This window comes from Hippocampus bargibanti, linkage group LG19 (genome assembly GCF_051943395.1).
Source record: "Hippocampus bargibanti isolate YZ-2025 linkage group LG19, ASM5194339v1, whole genome shotgun sequence".
Taxonomy (NCBI): domain Eukaryota; kingdom Metazoa; phylum Chordata; class Actinopteri; order Syngnathiformes; family Syngnathidae; genus Hippocampus; species Hippocampus bargibanti.
In genome coordinates, this window is record NC_142752.1 from 3,492,032 (window position 1) to 3,511,909 (window position 19,878).

A 19,878-nucleotide genomic window follows, 5' to 3' on the forward strand; every position below is an offset into this window, starting at 1 on the left:
TTCCAGAACCATGACTTTAATAGCGTCATTATTTTTGTTGTCTTTTTCAGCGTGGACATCCAGCTTCCTTTGAAGAAAAACTCGTAACTGAAACACAGTCAGTCACATTTGTTCTGCTCCAGTTGCTGAGACCAGAAAATCACATCTTAAGTAGTTGTTTTTCTTTTTGGATTGGATTGGATTGGATATGCCTTTATTAGTCTCACAGTGGAGAAATTTACATTTGACAATACAAATTCTATCCGGATTGCTGGCTCTTGTAGCCAATATGCTACATGTGTGATTTTTATTACCGGGAATTGCAGCTGTGTCGTTTTTGAGAACTTGAAATAGTAAAAAAAAAAAAAAAAACTACATCTCAGTACTTTTTATTGGCCACAGTTTGCATTAATCCAGTAAGTACTCATTCCAAGTCACGACATGGTCATTGTGAGACACGGGCAAAGCAATCACGCCCTTTGACCTTTTTTTTTTGTTGATGGCTAAAATGTTTCTCTCTTTATCGTCAAGGAAACCGATTAGTGGTGGAACATTGTCTTCTGGAGAAGATCTTCACAAACCTCACCACCGATCTGACCCCTGAAGTTCGATTATTTGAAATGCACGACTATCGAGGTAATGTCCATGTGCTTTCTCAACTGTGGATAAAATGGGAGTTCTAATACACAGTCCATTTATTTTTACAGTACAGGACGAAGTGTAATTATACGCGGTTGTGACAAATTAATCAGAATGCAAAAACTTAGTGATTCCATTTTTACATTCAAATGAATGTTTATGGTAACAAGAAGGGGGAAGCAGTGGTGCAGAGAGACCTGTGACGAGGTGTTGTTTGGTTTTTGGTTATATTAAACAGATGTGTGTGTGCAAACAATAAAAATGAAATCTGGGCCCTGTAATGAAATATTGCATCAGAATCGGGATGTGATAAGTGTCTATGAACACGTATGAATCCACTTTGCATATCCCTCTTCAATATTTCCGTCATGTATTTTTTACAATAATTGTCTAAAAAAAACGACAATAAAATTATAAAATAAAATGTGAAGAATTAAACGATATAAAATACATATCCTTTTAATAATAATCCATTCGATCTTTTGGCACTATGTCCACAAGAGGGCAGTATATTACGGGATTTTTTTTTTTTACCATAACCGTGATTTTTAACCATAATTTTGGACAACATTGATATCTAGTTTCATTCACTTTGACAGTTGTCCAACTCGCCACAAGATGTCAGAATTTTGTCACCAATATTTAAGACAGTATTTCTATGTCGAGAAAAGTTAGTGTTTAAACACACATTAAGGATGAAACCTTTACTTTTGACTTAAAGAGGAAGGAACAAATATATTTACGTGAGTTCCAAAAAATCCACCTCTGTTAATAACTACGAAGGAAGCAAATGTTTTAATTGAATCACTTTTAAAAATTCGGTAAGTAAAAGGTTGACTGTAACATAACGGTTATTGTAGAGCGTTAAAAAAGACGAATGCCTAATGTGCTTGAACATAGTACTGTACTCTAAAAAAAATGTGCAAAAATATTGATGATTCAAATAAAATTGGAACTGATAAAGAAGAGCAAAAAGGGGAGGGAATACCTTCGTTCCACTTCTGTAGCCCCTGGAAAAGCCTAAAAGCAGGAGTAGTACTTCGACCAGGAGCCCCGCATTCCTCACATTCCTGATTTGTGATGTCACAGCCTGCTGCCTTCAGTGTATTTGCAAAAGCCTGGAAATTTAAAATTCGACTACTTTGGTTTGTTAATCTTCACACATTCTTTTGTAATATGGGTGATTTGCGTCTATGTAAGTTATACAATGTGCTTATTTTTAACGTCATTTGTATGTTTGTGAGACAAAAAGATGTGTACGCATCGGCAGGCTTTCGACGTTACGTGGGGTTTATGAACGCACCTCTCTCTCTCTCTCTCTCTCTCTCTCTCTCTCTCTCTCTCTCTCTCAGTCACCCCCCCCCCCTGTTTAGAACGCCCCCGCGGGGCTAGCAGGATCTCCTTCGGGTGGCCCGCATAGCCTTGCAAACTCGTCCCAACGAGACCATCACACCACGTCGCTGCTCGGTTGTCCGTCACGGCCAAGTTATCCCACTCGTGCGAGCGCTTTTTTAAAAATCAATTTTGGTGACATTCAACACCGAATTGGACTGCTGAAAACTTTTTTTCCCCCCAACAGGAACGATCGACTCGAGTGCAGATTTTTACCCTCCTCCGAGATTCCGTCGCAAAATCCTGAGTTTCACGTGGAAACTTAATCCATACTAGATGGGGATTATGTATTTGTTGTAAAGGAAAGAACGGAACGGAAGGAAATCACCCCAGGACGCATCGGCATGTAGCGGGGTGAGTTTGACTGATTCAAAGTATTTATTTGTACTACTTTTTGATGAGTGTCGGGGTGGGAAGACCGAAGACCCCTCCCTCCCCCAAAACATAGGCCAAATGACTGGGCCACGTAAGGAAACGAGACCAGGCATCCCTAAACGTTGTCACGCCTTTGCTCCCCACCCCCTTCCAAAACGCACGACCTTTAAATGCATTTAAATTTAACACAAAATGAATTTTTTTGACTCAAACTAAATTAATGTTGGATGATCAGGAAAACAGAGACATGGACGTGTATATACATGGTTCAATTATTCCTCTAAAATGACATTCAAAGGAGCAGTCAAATACCTGAAACTTTATGTTCAAAATCGGTAAATTGTACACATGTGTAGCAGTCTATCACATGGAACTTTGCGAAAATTGTTGAAAAAAAATCACAGCCATTGACTTTGGAGTAGTGTACTACTTACTACCTGTAGCATCATGCTTAAAACAGTAAATTGACATACGTCTGTGTAAGTAAATTGACATCCAAAGTCAGTCAAAAATGGGGAGCCAGACTACAACTTGGGTCTTCATCAAATTGGCCAAAGAGCTTCACCATTAAATTTGTCTAAATTGATCATCAAAAATGACATCGTCACAGGCACAGTCTATTACCTGACTATGTAATTCCAAATGACCCAAAATTAAAAGCTTCACAGCAAATGCAGTCCAAGCAGAATCCGATACTCACCCAGAATGTATCATATACACATTGGGATTTTAAACCGATGATGTTTATTTGTGTGTTTGTATGTTGCATAACTAACATGCTTGTATGCGTATGCATGTGAACGATTTGTTTGGACATGCACCAATAACCTGTAAAAAAAACACATGCATGCACGCACACACACAAATATCTCAAGGCAAATATAGCCGGAGGAGGTGTGGGCCCTCACACACACACACACACACACACACACACACACACACACACACACACACACACACACACACACACACACACACACACACAGACATCTGACTGCGTATTAAGTCCAACAATATGCTGTGTAAATTACATGGTGCCAGTGCCAGTGGTTTTTAGGGAATATGCAAAGGTTTGCCGGGGAATTTTAAAGCTCTGAAATATTCCTGTACTTGGCAGTGCCAATTTAGCTTGGAAACACAGCAAATGGGTGGGTGCATTGGTAGTCTGCGTATTTTGGGTAAAGTTGGTTAAAAATGTTTTAAGAAAGCAAAATACCACAGATGAACATATCTTGCGGTGGCACCCTGACAGGTGACAACACATTAGCGTGTGCAGACCTATCCCGTTTTTACGTATGCTACTACCCAGGTGCGAAATAGTGGCATGTCAATCATTACCGGCTACGCCCCCTTGTGATAGTCGCGCACCTGCGTACCACAAAAACAAATGTGTGCATACACCTGAACTCACAAAAGCCAATAATACATTCTCATTCGTTGACTCCCACATCAGTCACCAGGCCAGGCGCCGCTTTTTCAAGGCATACGCATTTAAAGTCACAGGTTGAAAGTGTAGGGATGTTGACCCCTTGTGGTTAAATAGTACCCGCACCTCACATGCATATCTTGAATAGGTTTTGTAATAGATTATCAATTATTTTTATGATGATTGATTTTGACATCTATATTCACTCATTCACTGTCATTCCCGAATCTATTCGGGAATTGAAAACGTGGAGCGCCATTTCCGAATTTATTCAGGTTTTGGTTTATCTTGCAAGGGGGGGTGCTGATAAAGCACTGGCCGGACCTCTGGCAATGCTTTTTCCCCTTCCACAAGGGGGCAGCATTTCCCTTTTGTCCATGTTCGCGCTTTGTTCCATCATTAGCTGTTGTTAAAGCGCTATATAAAAAATATGCATGTATTGCATTGTATTTTGTGCAGCCGCCCCCATTTCAAGCTCAGATAACCCCAGACCCATATCATTTAGGAATTAACTCCTTTGTCCTGATGAAATAAGAGAGTCTAAGGTTTCTAATGCTGTATTGAATGTTTATATAGGCCTAAAACTCAATATTCTGTGGTTCCTGGAATTTGAGTGAAAATGACAAAAACCCTGGCACTGGATTGGATACATTTTTTTCACATCGTCTGGCATTGAAGGAGTTAAAGCAGGGGTGTCAAAGTCATTTTTTGCCACGGGCCACATTGTAGTTATGGTTTCCTCTGGAGGGCCGTTATGAATTTCGAGAAGCCATTAGAATGTTTAATCCCCTCCACATATTCCATATAGAGCGCACAACAAATTAATAAATAACTTGTTTTCAAATCTGAAGTCACGAATAATGACTGTTATTGTGGTTTACATCCAAAAATATGAAATTTTGGTTCGCATTTTAGCAGGCATCATGAAATTTCACAACTTTGATTTGCTTTCGCGGGCCGAAAAAATTTATATGGCGGGCCGGATTTGGCCCCCGGGCCTTGACTTTGACACCTGTGAGTTAAAGGTTGCAAAAAGACAATAGAGTTTCGCAATAGTGTTTTTAATGGTGCAGGCTACAAAAAAATGGAGACTTAGGTACCAAACAAGCTTCAGTGGTAGCCGAGTGGATGTAAACAGAAGTTAATACAAACCAGGTGCCCGTGTTGTAAGGTTCTACTTTTGCTGTTTAGTGAAATGTGCTTCCCAGGCGGAGTAGTGGGGGGGGGGGGGGGTACTTTGGGTTGGTGGGAATGTCATGGAAAAAGTGAACAGCGCGGTGGTTTGGCGTAACGACGAGACGCGGTGTCCTGTGTTCGTCGCTTGTTGACTTTTCCCTCCTTTCCGTTCTTCTTCGGAACGACTGCGACAACATGATAAGAAATATCGCAAGTCCTCACTTTCCCACCAAATGTTTCAAACTACCCACTCCTTGTCAGGTCTGTGTACTCTGGCTTCTGTTATTGCAGTATAACTAGAGTACGAATTTGAATATTCTTCCCTTTCATAATTTTAAAAATGAATATTCTACACTTGATCTGGTGAGTGATGTGGGTGTCCACGACTGTGAGCGTACAATCCCTATTTTGAATGACTCGCTCTGAGAGTTTCTGGTTGGAAGCCGTTTGGGAATGAAGGACAGAGACCGCCTGATCATTTTCAATTCACCATTATAGTGAATAAAATTATGGTGGTTGTGGATATGTTTGATAATTATCATTAAAAAAAATAATAATAATAAATTGCATTTATAAGCGCCTTTCAAAACTCTCAAGGACACTTTACAGGGTGAGCAGCGGCAGCCAGACGCGCCAGTGTTCACTCAACCCGGAAGTGTACCCCACTAACTCAAATATAAAATGGTCATTGGCACAATAACATTCAAATACAGTAAAGTCTCGTTATATCGATATTGGATATATCGATAGTCCCGGTTATATCGATACTATTTCTATGCACGCATGGAGAAAATTACATGCAAACAGGGTCGGATATATCGATAGTCCCGGTTATATCGATATTTTTTCGGACTCCCTTGAATATCGATATAACGAGACTTTACTGTATAGTAAAACTATTCACCATTTGACGTCAATGCTCTGATCTTACCATGAAATGGGCATCCCTTTTCCTTCATTTCGATAGGCTGGCTAACTAGCTTTAGTTGTACAAAATGGAGGTTCAAAATGGAGGTGATAAACGCTAGCCAGCTAGCTTTAGCTGTACAAAATGGAGGTGATAAACGCTAGCTAGCTAGCTTTAGTTGTACAAAATGGAGGTTATAAACGCTACCTAGCTAGCTTTAGTTGTACAAAATGGAGGTTCAAAATTGAGGTGATAAACGCTAGTTAGCTAGCTAGCTTTAGTTGTACAAAATGGAGGTTATAAACGCCAGCTAGCTAGCTTTAGTTGTACGAATTGAGCTTCAAAATGGAGGTGAAGTTCTTTCATGTCTGAAAAGTTCTGAATTATACAGAAACTCTTTCTTTACTTGTTATCTCATCGTGTTGTCAATTATAAACATTTGTGTGTGTAAGTGTGTCTAATTACTGTATGCCGTTATGAAATATGAATTACACACGATTCAATTTTCAGGAAGATACACGTTACGAATTGTTTGGTTGTTGTTTTACAGGGTCTGAAACGACAAAAAAAAATAAAATAGGGAAGGATGATTACGATGTCACTGCTAATTAATGTTAGCTTATTCACAGTGTATGGAAGCATTGAGTTAGCAGGGTTTAGTGAATATATGGCTTGGTTGAAAATGTTGCCGTTTGAAAAATATATTTTTTAACTCATTCACTGCCATTCCCGAATTTATTCAGGAATTGAAAATATGATGTGGAGCATCATTGGTTTTTCTTGTGCGTGGGTGGAGGTCGATAAAGCGCTGGTCAGACCTCTGGCAATGTTTTTTTTACCTCCCAAAAGAAGGCAGCATTTGCCTTTTGTACAGTTGCCCCCATTTCAAGCGTGGATAACTCCAGACCCATATTACTTAGGAATTAACTCTTTTTTTCTCATTTTTTTGCACATTGTGAATGAGGTGAATCATCCACATTGGAAAACCACTCAAGCAAGATTGTTTAATATGGCTGGCGAGCTGCTCACCCACAGAAAAACGTATTCTGTCTATTTATTAGTTATCTATTAGCCAGCTAGCTAACTTTCTATCTACTGTATTTGAGTTATTCCTGGTTGAGTGAACGCTGACGCATGCGGCTGCCGCTGCTCACCCACAAAAAAACTTATTCTGTGACTGTAAAGTGACCTTGAGAGTTTTGAAAGGCGATTATAAATGAAATGCATTATTATTATTGTTTTTATTTTCTCCACGGTTTATTCTCTGGGCCTAGCCAATTTTGGACTCGAGGATAACCTAAGTAATTTCATGATCTGACCAATTAAGATATTAGGACTGGCGTAGACTTGTAAAAAGCCAGCGGGTATGCGGGAAAAGTAGTCAGGCGGCGAATCACTTAACCCATTTGTTGTGCTACAGCGCTCATGTGTAACAAAAAGGGAGGGTCAGCGGGGGCTGTGTTGCTGGTCATCGTTGCTATTTGAGTCGCGGACGAGGTACACAGATCAGATTGATTGAGTTATACATGCTACACTTGTGTCCTCGACTAACATCTCAGCGGTGGGCAACAAAATGCTCTTTTGTTGGCGTTCCAGCCTTTTGTGTGGAGGCCATTGAGCCGAAAATGACTCGCCCGAGTGGGGAAACTATGTCCCAAGTGCAGACATGTCCAGGGATGTATGATGTTTCGTCATAATTACCTTTCATGACCAACCAATGTTACATCTTGCATGTATATTGTCATGTTATGATCTGGTGAAATATCGCACCGCAGGAGTGTTTGTCTGGTGGCCCGTAGAGTAAATATATTTTCATTTTCATTTATTCAAATACCATATTTTCCGATGTATAAGGTGCATGGGGGAAAAAAGTTATTTGTCCTTAAGAGTTTTGAAAGGCGCTTGGAAATAAAATTATTATTATTATAATATTTTTATTATTTTATTATTTATATTTTATATTTTATATATATATTATATTTTATTATTTTTATTATTATTTATTATTATTATTATTATTATTATTAAGTTGCACCTCCAATGAATGGTGTATTTTCAAACTTTCTCATTTTCATTTATTCAAATACCGTATTTTCCTGTGTATAAGGCGCACCCCCAGTGATTGGTGTATTTTTAAACTTTCTCATTTTCATTTATTCAAATACCCTATTTTCCGGTATATAAGGCAAACCGGCGTATAATGCATACCCCCAATGAATGGTGTATTTTCAAACTTTGTCATTTTCTTTTATTCAAATACCATGTTTTCCGGCATATAAGGCGCACCACCAATGAATGGTGTATTTTCAATTTTTTCCATTTGTAAGGCGCATCGGAATATAAAGCGCACATTCAATGAATGAAAAAAGTTTCCAAATATAATACATACATATATACGCTTTCCAAATACAGGTAAAATCCGACGTACGACCAGCTCGACTTACGACAACCCGTACTTACGACGACGACGACCTCCAGACACTATTTTTAAAATTTTAATTATACGTCCGGCACCGCAATGTGCTAGCAGGCCGCGTACGACAATTTTGGCCAGCCAGCCAGGATCTCACGCTTGCACAGCAATTGACCGTGTGATGGCACCAGAGGGAGGAGTTTGCGAGTCATTTAGCCTCCGAGTCTCTATTCAACATTTTGAATGGGTTTCGACTTACGACCATTTTGACTTACGACCGTTTGGTCGTAACGGAGCCCGGTTGTAAGTCAGATGGTACCTGTATCAGGCACTATAGTAGAGGCAAATGTTACACACTACTTCTTCTACTAGGGGAAATGGAGTCGGTGGCTGCTGACAGTAGTTGTTGAGATCTGTTGTAGCTCAATATAACTTCACATATAAAGTGCAGGGTCATCTTTGAAAGAAAATGAAGGCTTTTGGGTGCGCCTTATACACCGGAAAATATGGTACTTATTGCGGTAAAACGGGGCAACGCGGCCATTTTTTTTTAGCTCCATCACTTACAATGAACAACACAACAAGAAAGGAATGTTTTCTTCCAAATTTAGCCAAAACTCGCTGCGGCGCAAAAGCAAAACAACTCCTCTTCGCGCCACAAATTACAACGTGTAAATTCTTACGCGCCTTTAAATAAACACGAGACTGACTTACAAAAAAAAAAAGCTTGCTAACCTATTGTCTTTATATTTGTCTGTCTGGCTTGACTCAGCCGCATTTTCCCGCGCTGTGACGCTGATTACTAGCTTTAGAGTTACGCTAAAGTGCCGTCTGGTCCCTTGGCTAACCTCGCAATCGGGTGTGTTGTTGATCCCGTGTGTGTGTTTTTGCGGTACGCCCTTGTTAGTGCATGTCCGTGTTTGTTTGCTACACGGTGAAAGAATGCGACGCTTTTTTGGGAAGGGGGGGGGGGCTGGCGTCGCTACGATTTGCTCGTATCCTCGCAGGTCAGAGGTGGTTCTCTAATTTAGGCTTGTAAACATTCCCTTGTTATTCATTCCTTGTTTGGATTTTGTTGGTTCACCAATTCTGTCGTGGCTTTATGGTCCTTTAACCGATTCAAGACGAAAGATTGCAAAGGCAAGTGAAATGACTTTTAGCAGCGTCGACATCTTTTTTTAAAGCTCTTTAAAACATTGTTATGAAGAGCTTCTTTTTCATTGTCCTTCTTCTTCTATGTTCTTCGCACATGGGTCAGGTGTGTTGTGTTTTCTGAGTCGGAGGAGAGAAAGGAATTTGGGCTAGTGTCCAAGCTGACTATCATCAGTACGTTGCCAGATTTCAGGACAAGAAGCAACACATCCACTGTGTTTGTTCTCCGGCTCTTCTCCGATGTCTTGTTACGCTTGTTCTTCAACTTTCCGTCATTTATTATCTTAATTTTAACTGTATAATTTACAATATTAGAAGTGTTAGCAAAGCGGTGAACAAGTAGCCTGGTCTTTCGTCTGTCTGACCATAAATGTCAACAAGTACTAAGTCATTGTCACTTGAATTCCAAGACCCACAGAATATTGACTTTTAGGACAACATACATATTCAATGCAGCGTAAGACACCTTACATTGTCTTCTTTCATCAGAAAAATAGTTAATTCTTAAATGATATGGGTCTGGAGTTATATGAGCTTGAAATGAAGGTGGCTGTCCAAAATCCAATGCAATGCATACATACTGGTTTATATAGCGCTTTAACAACATCTGAAGCTGGAAGAAAGCGCTAACCTTTTTGTAGCCTGCACCATTAAAAAAATACAGTTGCATCCCTGCTTGCAAAACTCTTTTTGCACACTTTCACTCATTCACTGCCAGACATGTGCATAAATGTTTCCACTCCAGTGCGAAGGTTTTCGTCATTTTCACTCAAATTCCAGGACGCACAGAATATTGAGTTTTCGGACTACACAAACGTTCAATTTAGCATTAAAAAAACTTCCATCTTCTTTCATTAAAAAAAAAAATAGTTAATTCCTAAGTTATGTGGGTCTGGAGTTATCTGAGCTTGAAATGGGGGCAACTGTCTAAAATACAATTTAATACATGCATATTGGTTTATATAGCGCGTTAACATCTGAAGCTGGAACAAAGCGCTAACATGGAAAAAAAAACAGAATTACTGCAGTCAGTGCCAGGGTTTTTGTCATTTTCACTCAAATTCCAGGACCCACAGAATTTTGAGTTTTTGGACTACACAAACGTTCAACTCAACATAAAAAAACCTTAGACTATCCTCTTTCATTAGAAAAAAAAAAAAAAAGTTAATTCCTAAGTTATGTGGGTCTGGAGTTATCTGAGTTTGAAATGCGGGCAGCTGTCCAAAATACAATGCAATACATGCATATTGGTTTATATAGCGCTTTACCAACATCTGAAGCTGGAACAAAGCGTTAACATGGAAAAAAGGGGAATTACTGCCCCCTTGTGGGAGGAAAAAACATTTCCAGTAGTCTGTACAGCGCTTTATCGGCACCCAAGCACGAGAAAAAAAAAACAAATTCTGGAATGGCGCTATACGTCATATTTTCAATTCCCGAATAAATTCGTGAATGGCAGTGAATTAGTTAACCACCCACAGGAAATGTACAAAAACATAGAACCTCGAAACCCAGTGCACGTGCGTGATATTATCGTCGCTAACAGTTGTTTACATAATCCGATTTCTTCTCTTGTGGTTATGCGTGTGTGTGTGAGACGTTCCAAACGACTGCACTGTACGCTACAATGTCTGGCACTGTGTGTTGGCTAGAAAACAAGGAATAAGATTTTTTTTTTTGGGGGGGGGGAGCGTGGCGGGGGGGGATTGAGGCCTCCCACACAGGCAGATAGCAGACTTTAGAAGCTTCCATTAGCTCCTCAAAGCCCAGCTGCCGCCTTCAGATAGATGTTTGATGTCCACTGGTGCATGGCCTTACTCACATCTTGCCTTGTTGTCTCTCAAACGCGAATATGGTCACTGACCAGTGTCTGAAATAACGTCTGCCCTGACACCCGGGGCGTGCAACTTTTACGTCGAGCGTACAACTTACAGAATGACAACTTTTTCAGGAAAAAAAAATCAAATCAAACGTTTCCTATAGTCCGATTTTGAAATTTTCGTTCAGTTTGGAAATTTCAGAATTTCAGTTCGTTTGGCAATTTTTGATTTCGGTTCATTTGGCAATTTGCATACTAGGCAGCCAATAAGAAGCCTGCATCGAATCACTTTGTGCTTCTGGACTTTCCCGAGCGTCATAGCCTCAGAAGAAAGTGCATTTTCTGGGACGCTACATTGGAGTCCTGACGGCTCGAATTGATACGGAAGGACTTCTTTATTCGATTGCAAACATGTATGCTTTCCTCTTCAGAACTATTTGAATCATATTCATAACTACATGAGTAACAAGAAAGCATCTTCTCTGAATCTGAAGCCATTGTTTTGATTCTAGAGCAAGGCAAAGACGTCCTGACGTGATGTCACGAACAAGGGGGCGGGACCTTCTGAAACTCTGCATCTCCGGGGTCATTTTGAAGTAGTTTTGGGACACTTCAACTCATTTTTATTGGTGTTTTGCATTTGACTAAAAATATCAGCCTGCGTGTTTTGGGTATTTTAGATGCTATAAAACATTTTTCTGATGTCAGTTAGGAAACAAAAAAATGGTGTCGGTTGTCCTTTAAGTTGCGAAAAATGGGGCAGGCAATTTTATGGCTGGGCAGGCAACTTTTTAGAGTTGTCTGCCCTGGTGTCCGGTAACTTTTTGTCATGAGTTTCAGACACTGTCACCGACCATGAATGTTTTGGGGATTGGGCAGGGGGGTACCCAAAGAAAAGCCATATAGCCTTCGAGAGGATACGTAAACTCCATGGAATTGTCTCCATATTTTTGAATTCTATATATTTTTTTTGACACATGCTTTTTTTCCCCATCCCTAGCACCTGTCGACATCCGTCGGGAATGGGCCAGAATCTAGCCAGAGAGCATCTCTCCACGCGGCGGCGGTGCGGTTGGCGTCGCCCAAGAGTGAGGGGGGCCACGGCCAACTCCTAAAGGTGGCCTAACCCTGCCCCCTCTTCTTCTTCTTCTTCTCTTTTTCTTTCCATCTCCCTCCATCCTCGTGGTGACTTTTGGAACTTGCCATGCCCTTCCGGCTGAAGCTGCGGCGCACGCGGCGCTACAACGTCCTGAGCAAGAATTATTTTGTGACGCGCATTCGTCTGCTGGATAACAACGTGATCGAATGTACTTTGTCGGTGGAGAGCACGGGGCAAGAATGTCTGGAAGCGGTGGCGCAGCGGTTGGAGCTACGCGAGGTGAGTCCTCCTCTCATCTCTATATCTCCAATTCTCCATGTTTTGTGTTGTTTTATGTGATTTTGTTATTTGATGCTAATTGTTTTGAAAAGTGCTTTGTTACAGCTATGCTAAAGTTGTATTATTTAGTGTCCTTGAGAGTTTTGAAAGGCGCTTAAAAATGAAATTTATTGTTGTTTAAAAAAAATAATAATCCAGTCAGGCTTTATTAAGTATTTCTTAGCGATCCATTAGCTAGCTGGCTAGCTATTAGCTGTCTAGCTGGCTGGCTGTGAGCTGTCTAGCTGGCTAAATGTTGTCTATCTGGCTATCTATTTGCTATTTATTAGCTATCCATTAGCTAGCTGGCTAGCTATTAGTTGTCGAGCTGACTGGCTGTTAGCTGGCTGGCTGTTGGCTATATGGCTATCCATTAGCTATTTATTAGCTATCCATTAGCTAGATGGCTAGCTGTTAGCTGTCTAGCTGTAAGCTGGCTAGCTGTTGGCTATCTTTTCGCTATTTATTTTCTAGTTAGCTTTCTATCTATTTGAGTTACTTTGGGGTTGAGTGAACGCTGGCGCATGTGGCATTTTTTTTACAGGTAATATCCGATTTACGACGAGCAGGACTTATGACCACCCGCACTTACGACCACGATGTACATTTAAAAAAAAAGATGTTTCTATTCAACATTTTGAATGGATTTCGACTTACGACCATTTTGACTTAACCGTTTAGTGCAGGGGTGTCAGTCATTTTTTGCCGCGGCCCACATTGTAGTTATGGTTTCCTCTCGAGGGCCGTTATGAATTTGGGGAACCCATTAGAATGTTTAAATCCCCTCAAATATTACATATAGAGCACACAGCAAATTAATGAATAACTCGTTTTCAAATCTGAAGTCAAGAATAATGACTTTTATTGTGGTTGACATCCAAAAATATGAAATTTTGGCTCAGATTTTAGCAATCAGCATGGAATTTAACAAGTTTGATTTGCTTTCGCGGGCCGAAAAAAATGATGTGGCGGGCCGGATTTGGCCCGCGGGCCTTGACTTTGACACGTGGTTTAGTGGGAACATAACTCGGTCTCAAGTCGGATGTTACCTGTTTATTTTAAGTAATATTTTTTGCCATATATTGAAGAAATATTTTTTTTTTCAAGGGGGAAGAGGGGTCGGTAAGAACAATCTGTACCCATGTGTCTCTTCTCACTTGACTCCATGACGTATGTCTCGTTTTCTCCTCGCCACCCGGCTTTTAGACTCCATACTTCGGTCTGTGGTTCCAAGGGAAGACCCAAACTCCGTCGCAACGTTGGGTGGAGTTGGAGAAGCCCCTCAAGAAGCAACTGGACAAGTTTGGCAATGAACCGCTGCTTTTCTTCGGGGTCATGTTCTACGTGCCCAGTGTATCCCGCTTGGAACAGGAAGCCACCAGGTAAAACAGCAGCCATGTCCACACTTCTTAAAGAAAGTTGCTCGATTCACGCAAAATATACAAACATTTGGCGGCGCATGCAGCAGATGCGAAGGGGGCGGGAAAGGCCGTTCCTGGGGGTCAGCAATGTTGGACGGCTGGTACTCGCACAAGCAGCACTAACACCCAGCTGCTGAATTTGTGGCTTCTGTCAGGCTGCATGTGCAAAAAAAAGGGGTCAACGGCGGTTCAGGGGTTTTTGACGTTGCACTTGGATTGTATATATGGTAGTGTGTGTGGTAGGGCAGTGGTCCTCAACCTTTTTTTGCGCCACGGACCGGTTTAATATCAGACAATATTTTCACGGACCGGCGGAAAACTTTTTTTTTTTAATGTTTGGAAAACTCACTTTTCACCTTACACCCACTTTCTGGGAACCAATTAAGTTCATAAGCCAAGGTATCACTGTCTTTGGTCATGAGATTACCCAGCCTGACTTCGCTAGAGAGAGTGAAGGTTTATTCTGCAGAGGCCAGGATCTGCTTCGCTAAGGGCCTGGTATTCCAGGAATCCCCTGCGGGCTTTACGGTGTGTGTATGGGCGAGCTATGAAGTGGACGAAAGAGAAATTTAGGGTACAATAGTCTCCTCTCTTTACCCCCATTTTTCTTCCTTTTAGAACACCCGCACTGCACATGGTGTCGCCAGCACATTTTCATTCGAGTCCCGTATTTGGTTGTCTTTCATTCTTTCCCCTGTCTTTTTTTTTCCCCCCTCCTCCTTCTTGTGTGAGTCAGGAATGTTGGCACAGCCGTCCAGCGTAGGAGGCGGACCACACATTCCTCCAAGCAGAAGTGCGGAGAGGGGTGTGATGAGGTGGGGGGGGGGGGTGTTAGAGGGGGTTTTGCCCGGAGAAGGGGCAGATGTCTGGTTGATACAACAGACACACACATTACATGCACACATGCTGACTTCGCCTCACACGCCTCGCGAGAAGCCAGCTGCAGAAGCGCCGTCAGAGGGCTTAGTCACAATGCACCGCATTGTGCCCCCCCCCCCCCCCTTGACGCGCCACCCGAGGCTTTGGGAAAGTCGCACCCCGCTTTTTAACCCCCTCTGCTCACTTGAAGCTTGTAAACAATCCTCACAGTTGGACTGTTTGCATGACGTGTCCGTTAATTTGCTAACAAGCTAAGGGGAAAAAAATGGAATAAACTTAGTTACAGACCTCCCAAAAGCAAACTTGTAATGTGCATGCCGGGCCACTAGTTGGTGATGTTTCGCAGACCAAAATCCTGTACTACTACTACTAATAATAATACATTTCATTTATAAGCGCATTTAAAAACTCTCAAGGTCACCACTTTACAGTCACAGGATTTTTTTTTTCATTCAACCCGGAAGTAACTCAAATAGATAGAAAGAAAGCTAGCTAGCCAATAGATCGGCAACAAGGCAGCCACTCTTGTGCTGCATAAATAAATACGTAGATTAATCAAATAAAAACAAAAATAACAAGTAAGCAATAATAAATACATGAATTAATGAATGAATACATGAATAAATGTAGCTAATAGATAGCTATCGAGATAGATAGCTAGCGCTATTGAGCGCTGGCTAGCCAAAAGGATGCTTATATAGCTAATGGATAACTAGCTAGATAGCTAATGGATAGTTCAAATAGCTATCTTTTAGCGATCTATTGGCTAGCCAGCTAGCTTTCTATCTATTTGAATCACTTTGCTCGACATTCATTTGATGAATGAATTAATGTCAGTCAAAACCCGGAAGTAACTCTAATAGATAGAAAGCTAGCTAGCCGATAGATCGCCAATAAGGCAGCCACTCTTGTGTCAAATAAATAAATAAATCAAAATAAATAAATCAAATAAAAACAAATAAATAACAATAGCTATATAGCTAATGGATAGCTAGCTATCTAGGAAGCTTGCTAGATAGCTGGCTGGCTGGCTGTCTCGATAGCTATCTATTAGCGATATATTGGCGATCTATTGGCTAGCTAGCGAGCTTTTTATCTATTTGAGTTACTTCCGGTTTTTGCTCGAAATTCATTTGATGAATAAATGAATGTCAGTCAAAACTCTATTCAAAGCTTCATGAAACACTCAAAAACTGTTGTTACTGTTTTTGCTCTGTGCCTCCCCCTACGGGTGTCATCTATATATTCATCATCACCACCGCTGAGAAGGACGCCCTGGTGGGAAATCAAAAGGGAGGGAAATCAAAAACCATCATTGTACAAATCTAGCTGGCTATCTAGCTAGCTATCTATTATCTGTCTATTAGCTATTTAATTAACTAGCTGGCTATCTAGCTAGACATCTATTAGCAATCTATCTAGCTATCTATTAGCTAGCTGTTTAGCTAGCTATCTAGCTAGCTATTTATTAACCAGCTATTAGCTAGCTACCTAGCTTGCTATCTATTTGAGTTATTCCAGGTTGAGTGAACGCTGGCGCGTGTGGCTGCCATTGCTCACCCACAGAAAAAAAACTTATCCTCTGACTGTAAAGTGACCTTGAGAGTTTCGAAAGGTGCTTATAAATGAAATGTATGATTCTGATGATATGATTTTGGCATCTCAAAATACAGTAATGTCTCGTTATATCGATATTCAAGGGAGTCCGAAAAAATATCGATATAACCGGGACTATCGATATATCCGACCCTGTTTGCACGTAATTTTCTCCGTGCGTGCATAGAAATAGTATCGATATAACCGGGACTATCGATATATCCGATATCGATATAACGAGACTTTACTGTAGATGTTGAATTTTTTCCCGATCGGAAAATCGCTAGTAGCTCAAATGATCTGCGTTCATGGACGCTGACGAACAATCAAACATATTTCCTTGCGTCGTATTCAAGATGGTCTCACGTCATATAACATGTCGCCCATGTCCTGTGAGGGTCCAGCGAAACCCCCCCCCCCGGGAGAGCAAGACAATGCCACAAGGTGGAGATTTAAGCATGAAAGCGATCCGTGTTGAATCACTACTTTGAAGCACAGGGTCAGACTGATGTGTAACCCAACGCCCGTTCTTCCCTCTCTTCTCAGCGTTCGTCCGTTCATTCATCTGTGTCTCTTTCTCATCTGTGCAGCTGTGACCCCCGCCTCCCCCCGCCCTTTTCAGTCGCCACAATAAGTCCATGTGGATTTTCCAAATTTTAGGGAGTGAGAGCAATAATTCAATTAAGATAGCATCTACTCAAACAACGAAATTCAAATTGACTGTGACGGGCTCTGGATAGTGAAATCCGAGATTGGTCTCTGAACCCGTTCACTGCAAGACGTGCAAAAAAATGTGTCCACTCCATTGCCAGGGTTTTTGTCATTGTCACTTGAATTGCAGGACCCACAGAATATTGACTTTTAGGATGTCATAAGCATAATCACGATGCTGAAGAAACCAGATAGATAGATGTTTTCTTTTTTGAGGCATTGACATGAAGATTGCTCGACACACCATATTTTCCGGTGTATAAGGTGCACCGGAGTAAGAAACTTTAGACTAAGAGAGTTAATTCCTAAATTATATGGACCTGGAGTTATATGAGCTTGAAATGAGGGTGAATGTCCAAAACACAATGCAATACATATATTGGTTTATATAGCGCTTTAACAACAGCTGAAGCTGGTATAAAACGCTAACATGGAAAAAAAAAAAGAAATGGAAGGGAAAAATATTGCATGAGGTCTGGCCAGCGCTTTATTCTCACCCAAGCATGAAAAAACAAATCCCGAACAAATTCGGGAATGGCGCTCTACGTCATATTTTCAATACCCGAATAAACTCGTGAATGAGTTAAAAACAACAGATAATGTTGGAAACCTTTACAAAGAAAGAACTACGTAGTACTCGCTACTACTGATATAAAATGACTATTTTTTATCATATCATGGTTTCAGGATTTCTTTTTGTGGGGGCGTGGCTTAAACTTGCAAGTACTGCGCAGTACATTGAACTCTGATGCCGCATCCAAAGTGGTCCCGGGGGTACAAATTGTGGAATTGAAGCAGTGCTTTGTTGACCACCTAGCCTCAAAAGCCCTCAAGGCTAATAGCATGTGGCGCCCTTGAAATCCTAGCTCACTGAAATTCACGTACACACACACAGCTGTACTTTTTTTGTATGCCCTTGCTGATTCGACACATTTCAAATGCAGATCCTCGTGTCCTCCTACACGTCTGCTCTCATGAATGGGCCAAAAGGAGGCGGCAGGGGTGGGCAATGGGGGGGGTCCTCAGGGTGGTCAGGCTCCAAGGGTTAGTTGGCACATGGTCGCACATATTTTTTTAGCGGGCTCGTTGCACTAAAAGGACCCCTTTGGACATCTGGCACCTTCTTGTGTGAGGTTTTGAGCATGCTCGGGCGCTAGAAAAGGGCTCTTTGTAAGACAGTGTTGGGCTGCCATGCTAAAGGAGCATTCGGAAAGTTGGCTTCGCTTTTCGATGCTTGTTTCCCTGGTGGTGATGTCATTCTCATGTGCCAGGTGTGTGCCGGAAGAAATGTCAGTCCAGTTCATTTTACCCGCAATAGGTCGCCTGATGTCATAAGCGGCATCGCGATGGTGAAGAAACCCCGTAGATAGATAGCTAGATAACTAGCTAGATAACTAGATCGATAGCTAGCTAGCTAACTAGCTAGATAACTTGCTAGATAACTTGCTAGATAACTAGAGAGCTAGCCAGCTAGATAACTAGAGAGCTAGCCAGCTAGATACCTAGCTAGCTAGATAACTAGATAGCTAGCTAGATAACTAGATAGCTAGATAACTAGATCGAGAGCTAGATAACTAGATCGAGAGCTAGCTAGATACTAGATAGCTAGATAACTAGATAGCTAGATAACTAGATAGATAACTAGAGAGCTAGCCAGCTAGATACCTAGCTAGCTAGATAACTAGATAGCTAGCTAGATAACTCGATAGCTAGCCAGCTAGATAACTAGATAGATAGCTAGCTAAATAACTAGATAGCTAGCTAGATAACTAGATAGCTAGATAACTAGATCGAGAGCTAGATAACTAGATCGATAGCTAGCTAGCTAGATAACTAGATAGCTAGATAACTAGATAGCTAGCTAACTAGCTAGATAACTAGAGAGCTAGCCAGCTAGATACCGAGCTAGCTAGATAACTCGATAGCTAGCTAGCTATATAACTAGCTAGACAATTAAAGAGCTAGCCAGCTAGATAACTAGAGCGCTAGCTAGCTAGTTACCTAGCTAGCTAGCTAGATAACTGGATAGCTAGCTAGATAACTAGCTAACTTGTGTTTAAATACGGTAACAAAGAGTGAAATACCTAATGTTGTTTTAACAGTTCCCAACCTGCCTCCATCCGTTTCCCGTGCGCAAAGGTCACAAGTCGACATGCCCTGCTTTGGTTTCGGGGTCAAAAGGCAGCAAGGTTTGGTACCCATTGCCGCGATAAGATATTTTTGTGACTCTCCCGTGTAGTCGAGACTCCCCATGGGACCTCTTTTTTTTATGGCGCCTTCGCCTTCACGCTTTCATAGTCATTTCAACACGCTTCCTGTCCGCCTCACCGCAATCGACAACCCTCCCAGCGACCGCTCTCCATACCCCTCATGCGCCCATCGAAAACACCAAGCCTCGGTCGAATAAACAAGGTCCACAATAGCTTGATGGTTTCGCCGCCGCTTGGCTCCTCCTCTCTTGACCGCAGGGAGCTCCGCCCACCTTCCCCTTCCCCCCGGCGGTGGTGCGGGCTGGCTAATTAGAGGGTTGCCACGGGAACGGAATGGCATCCGAGCCAATGGGTGTAATAACAGGG

General features: G+C 41.5%; 1 protein-coding gene across 7 annotated transcripts in view; it reads left to right on the forward strand.

Moving 5' to 3' along the window:
• LOC148883604 (tyrosine-protein phosphatase non-receptor type 14-like) overlaps nt 1–19,878 on the forward strand; it is a 40,946-nt gene that overhangs the window by 3,924 nt on the left and 17,144 nt on the right. For 2 of the 7 annotated variants that reach the window (XM_089021583.1, XM_089021584.1), the window contains exons 3-7: nt 51–615; nt 1,971–2,115; nt 2,198–2,364; nt 12,279–12,656; nt 13,902–14,077. In XM_089021583.1, coding sequence (XP_088877709.1) covers nt 12,483–12,656; nt 13,902–14,077 — 350 coding nt within the window. In that variant the 5' untranslated portion in view covers nt 51–615; nt 1,971–2,115; nt 2,198–2,364; nt 12,279–12,482. The remainder of the gene's footprint in view (nt 1–50; nt 616–1,970; nt 2,116–2,197; nt 2,365–12,278; nt 12,657–13,901; nt 14,078–19,878) is intronic. The other 5 variants (XM_089021585.1, XM_089021586.1, XM_089021588.1 and 2 more) reach the window with 5 other exon arrangements.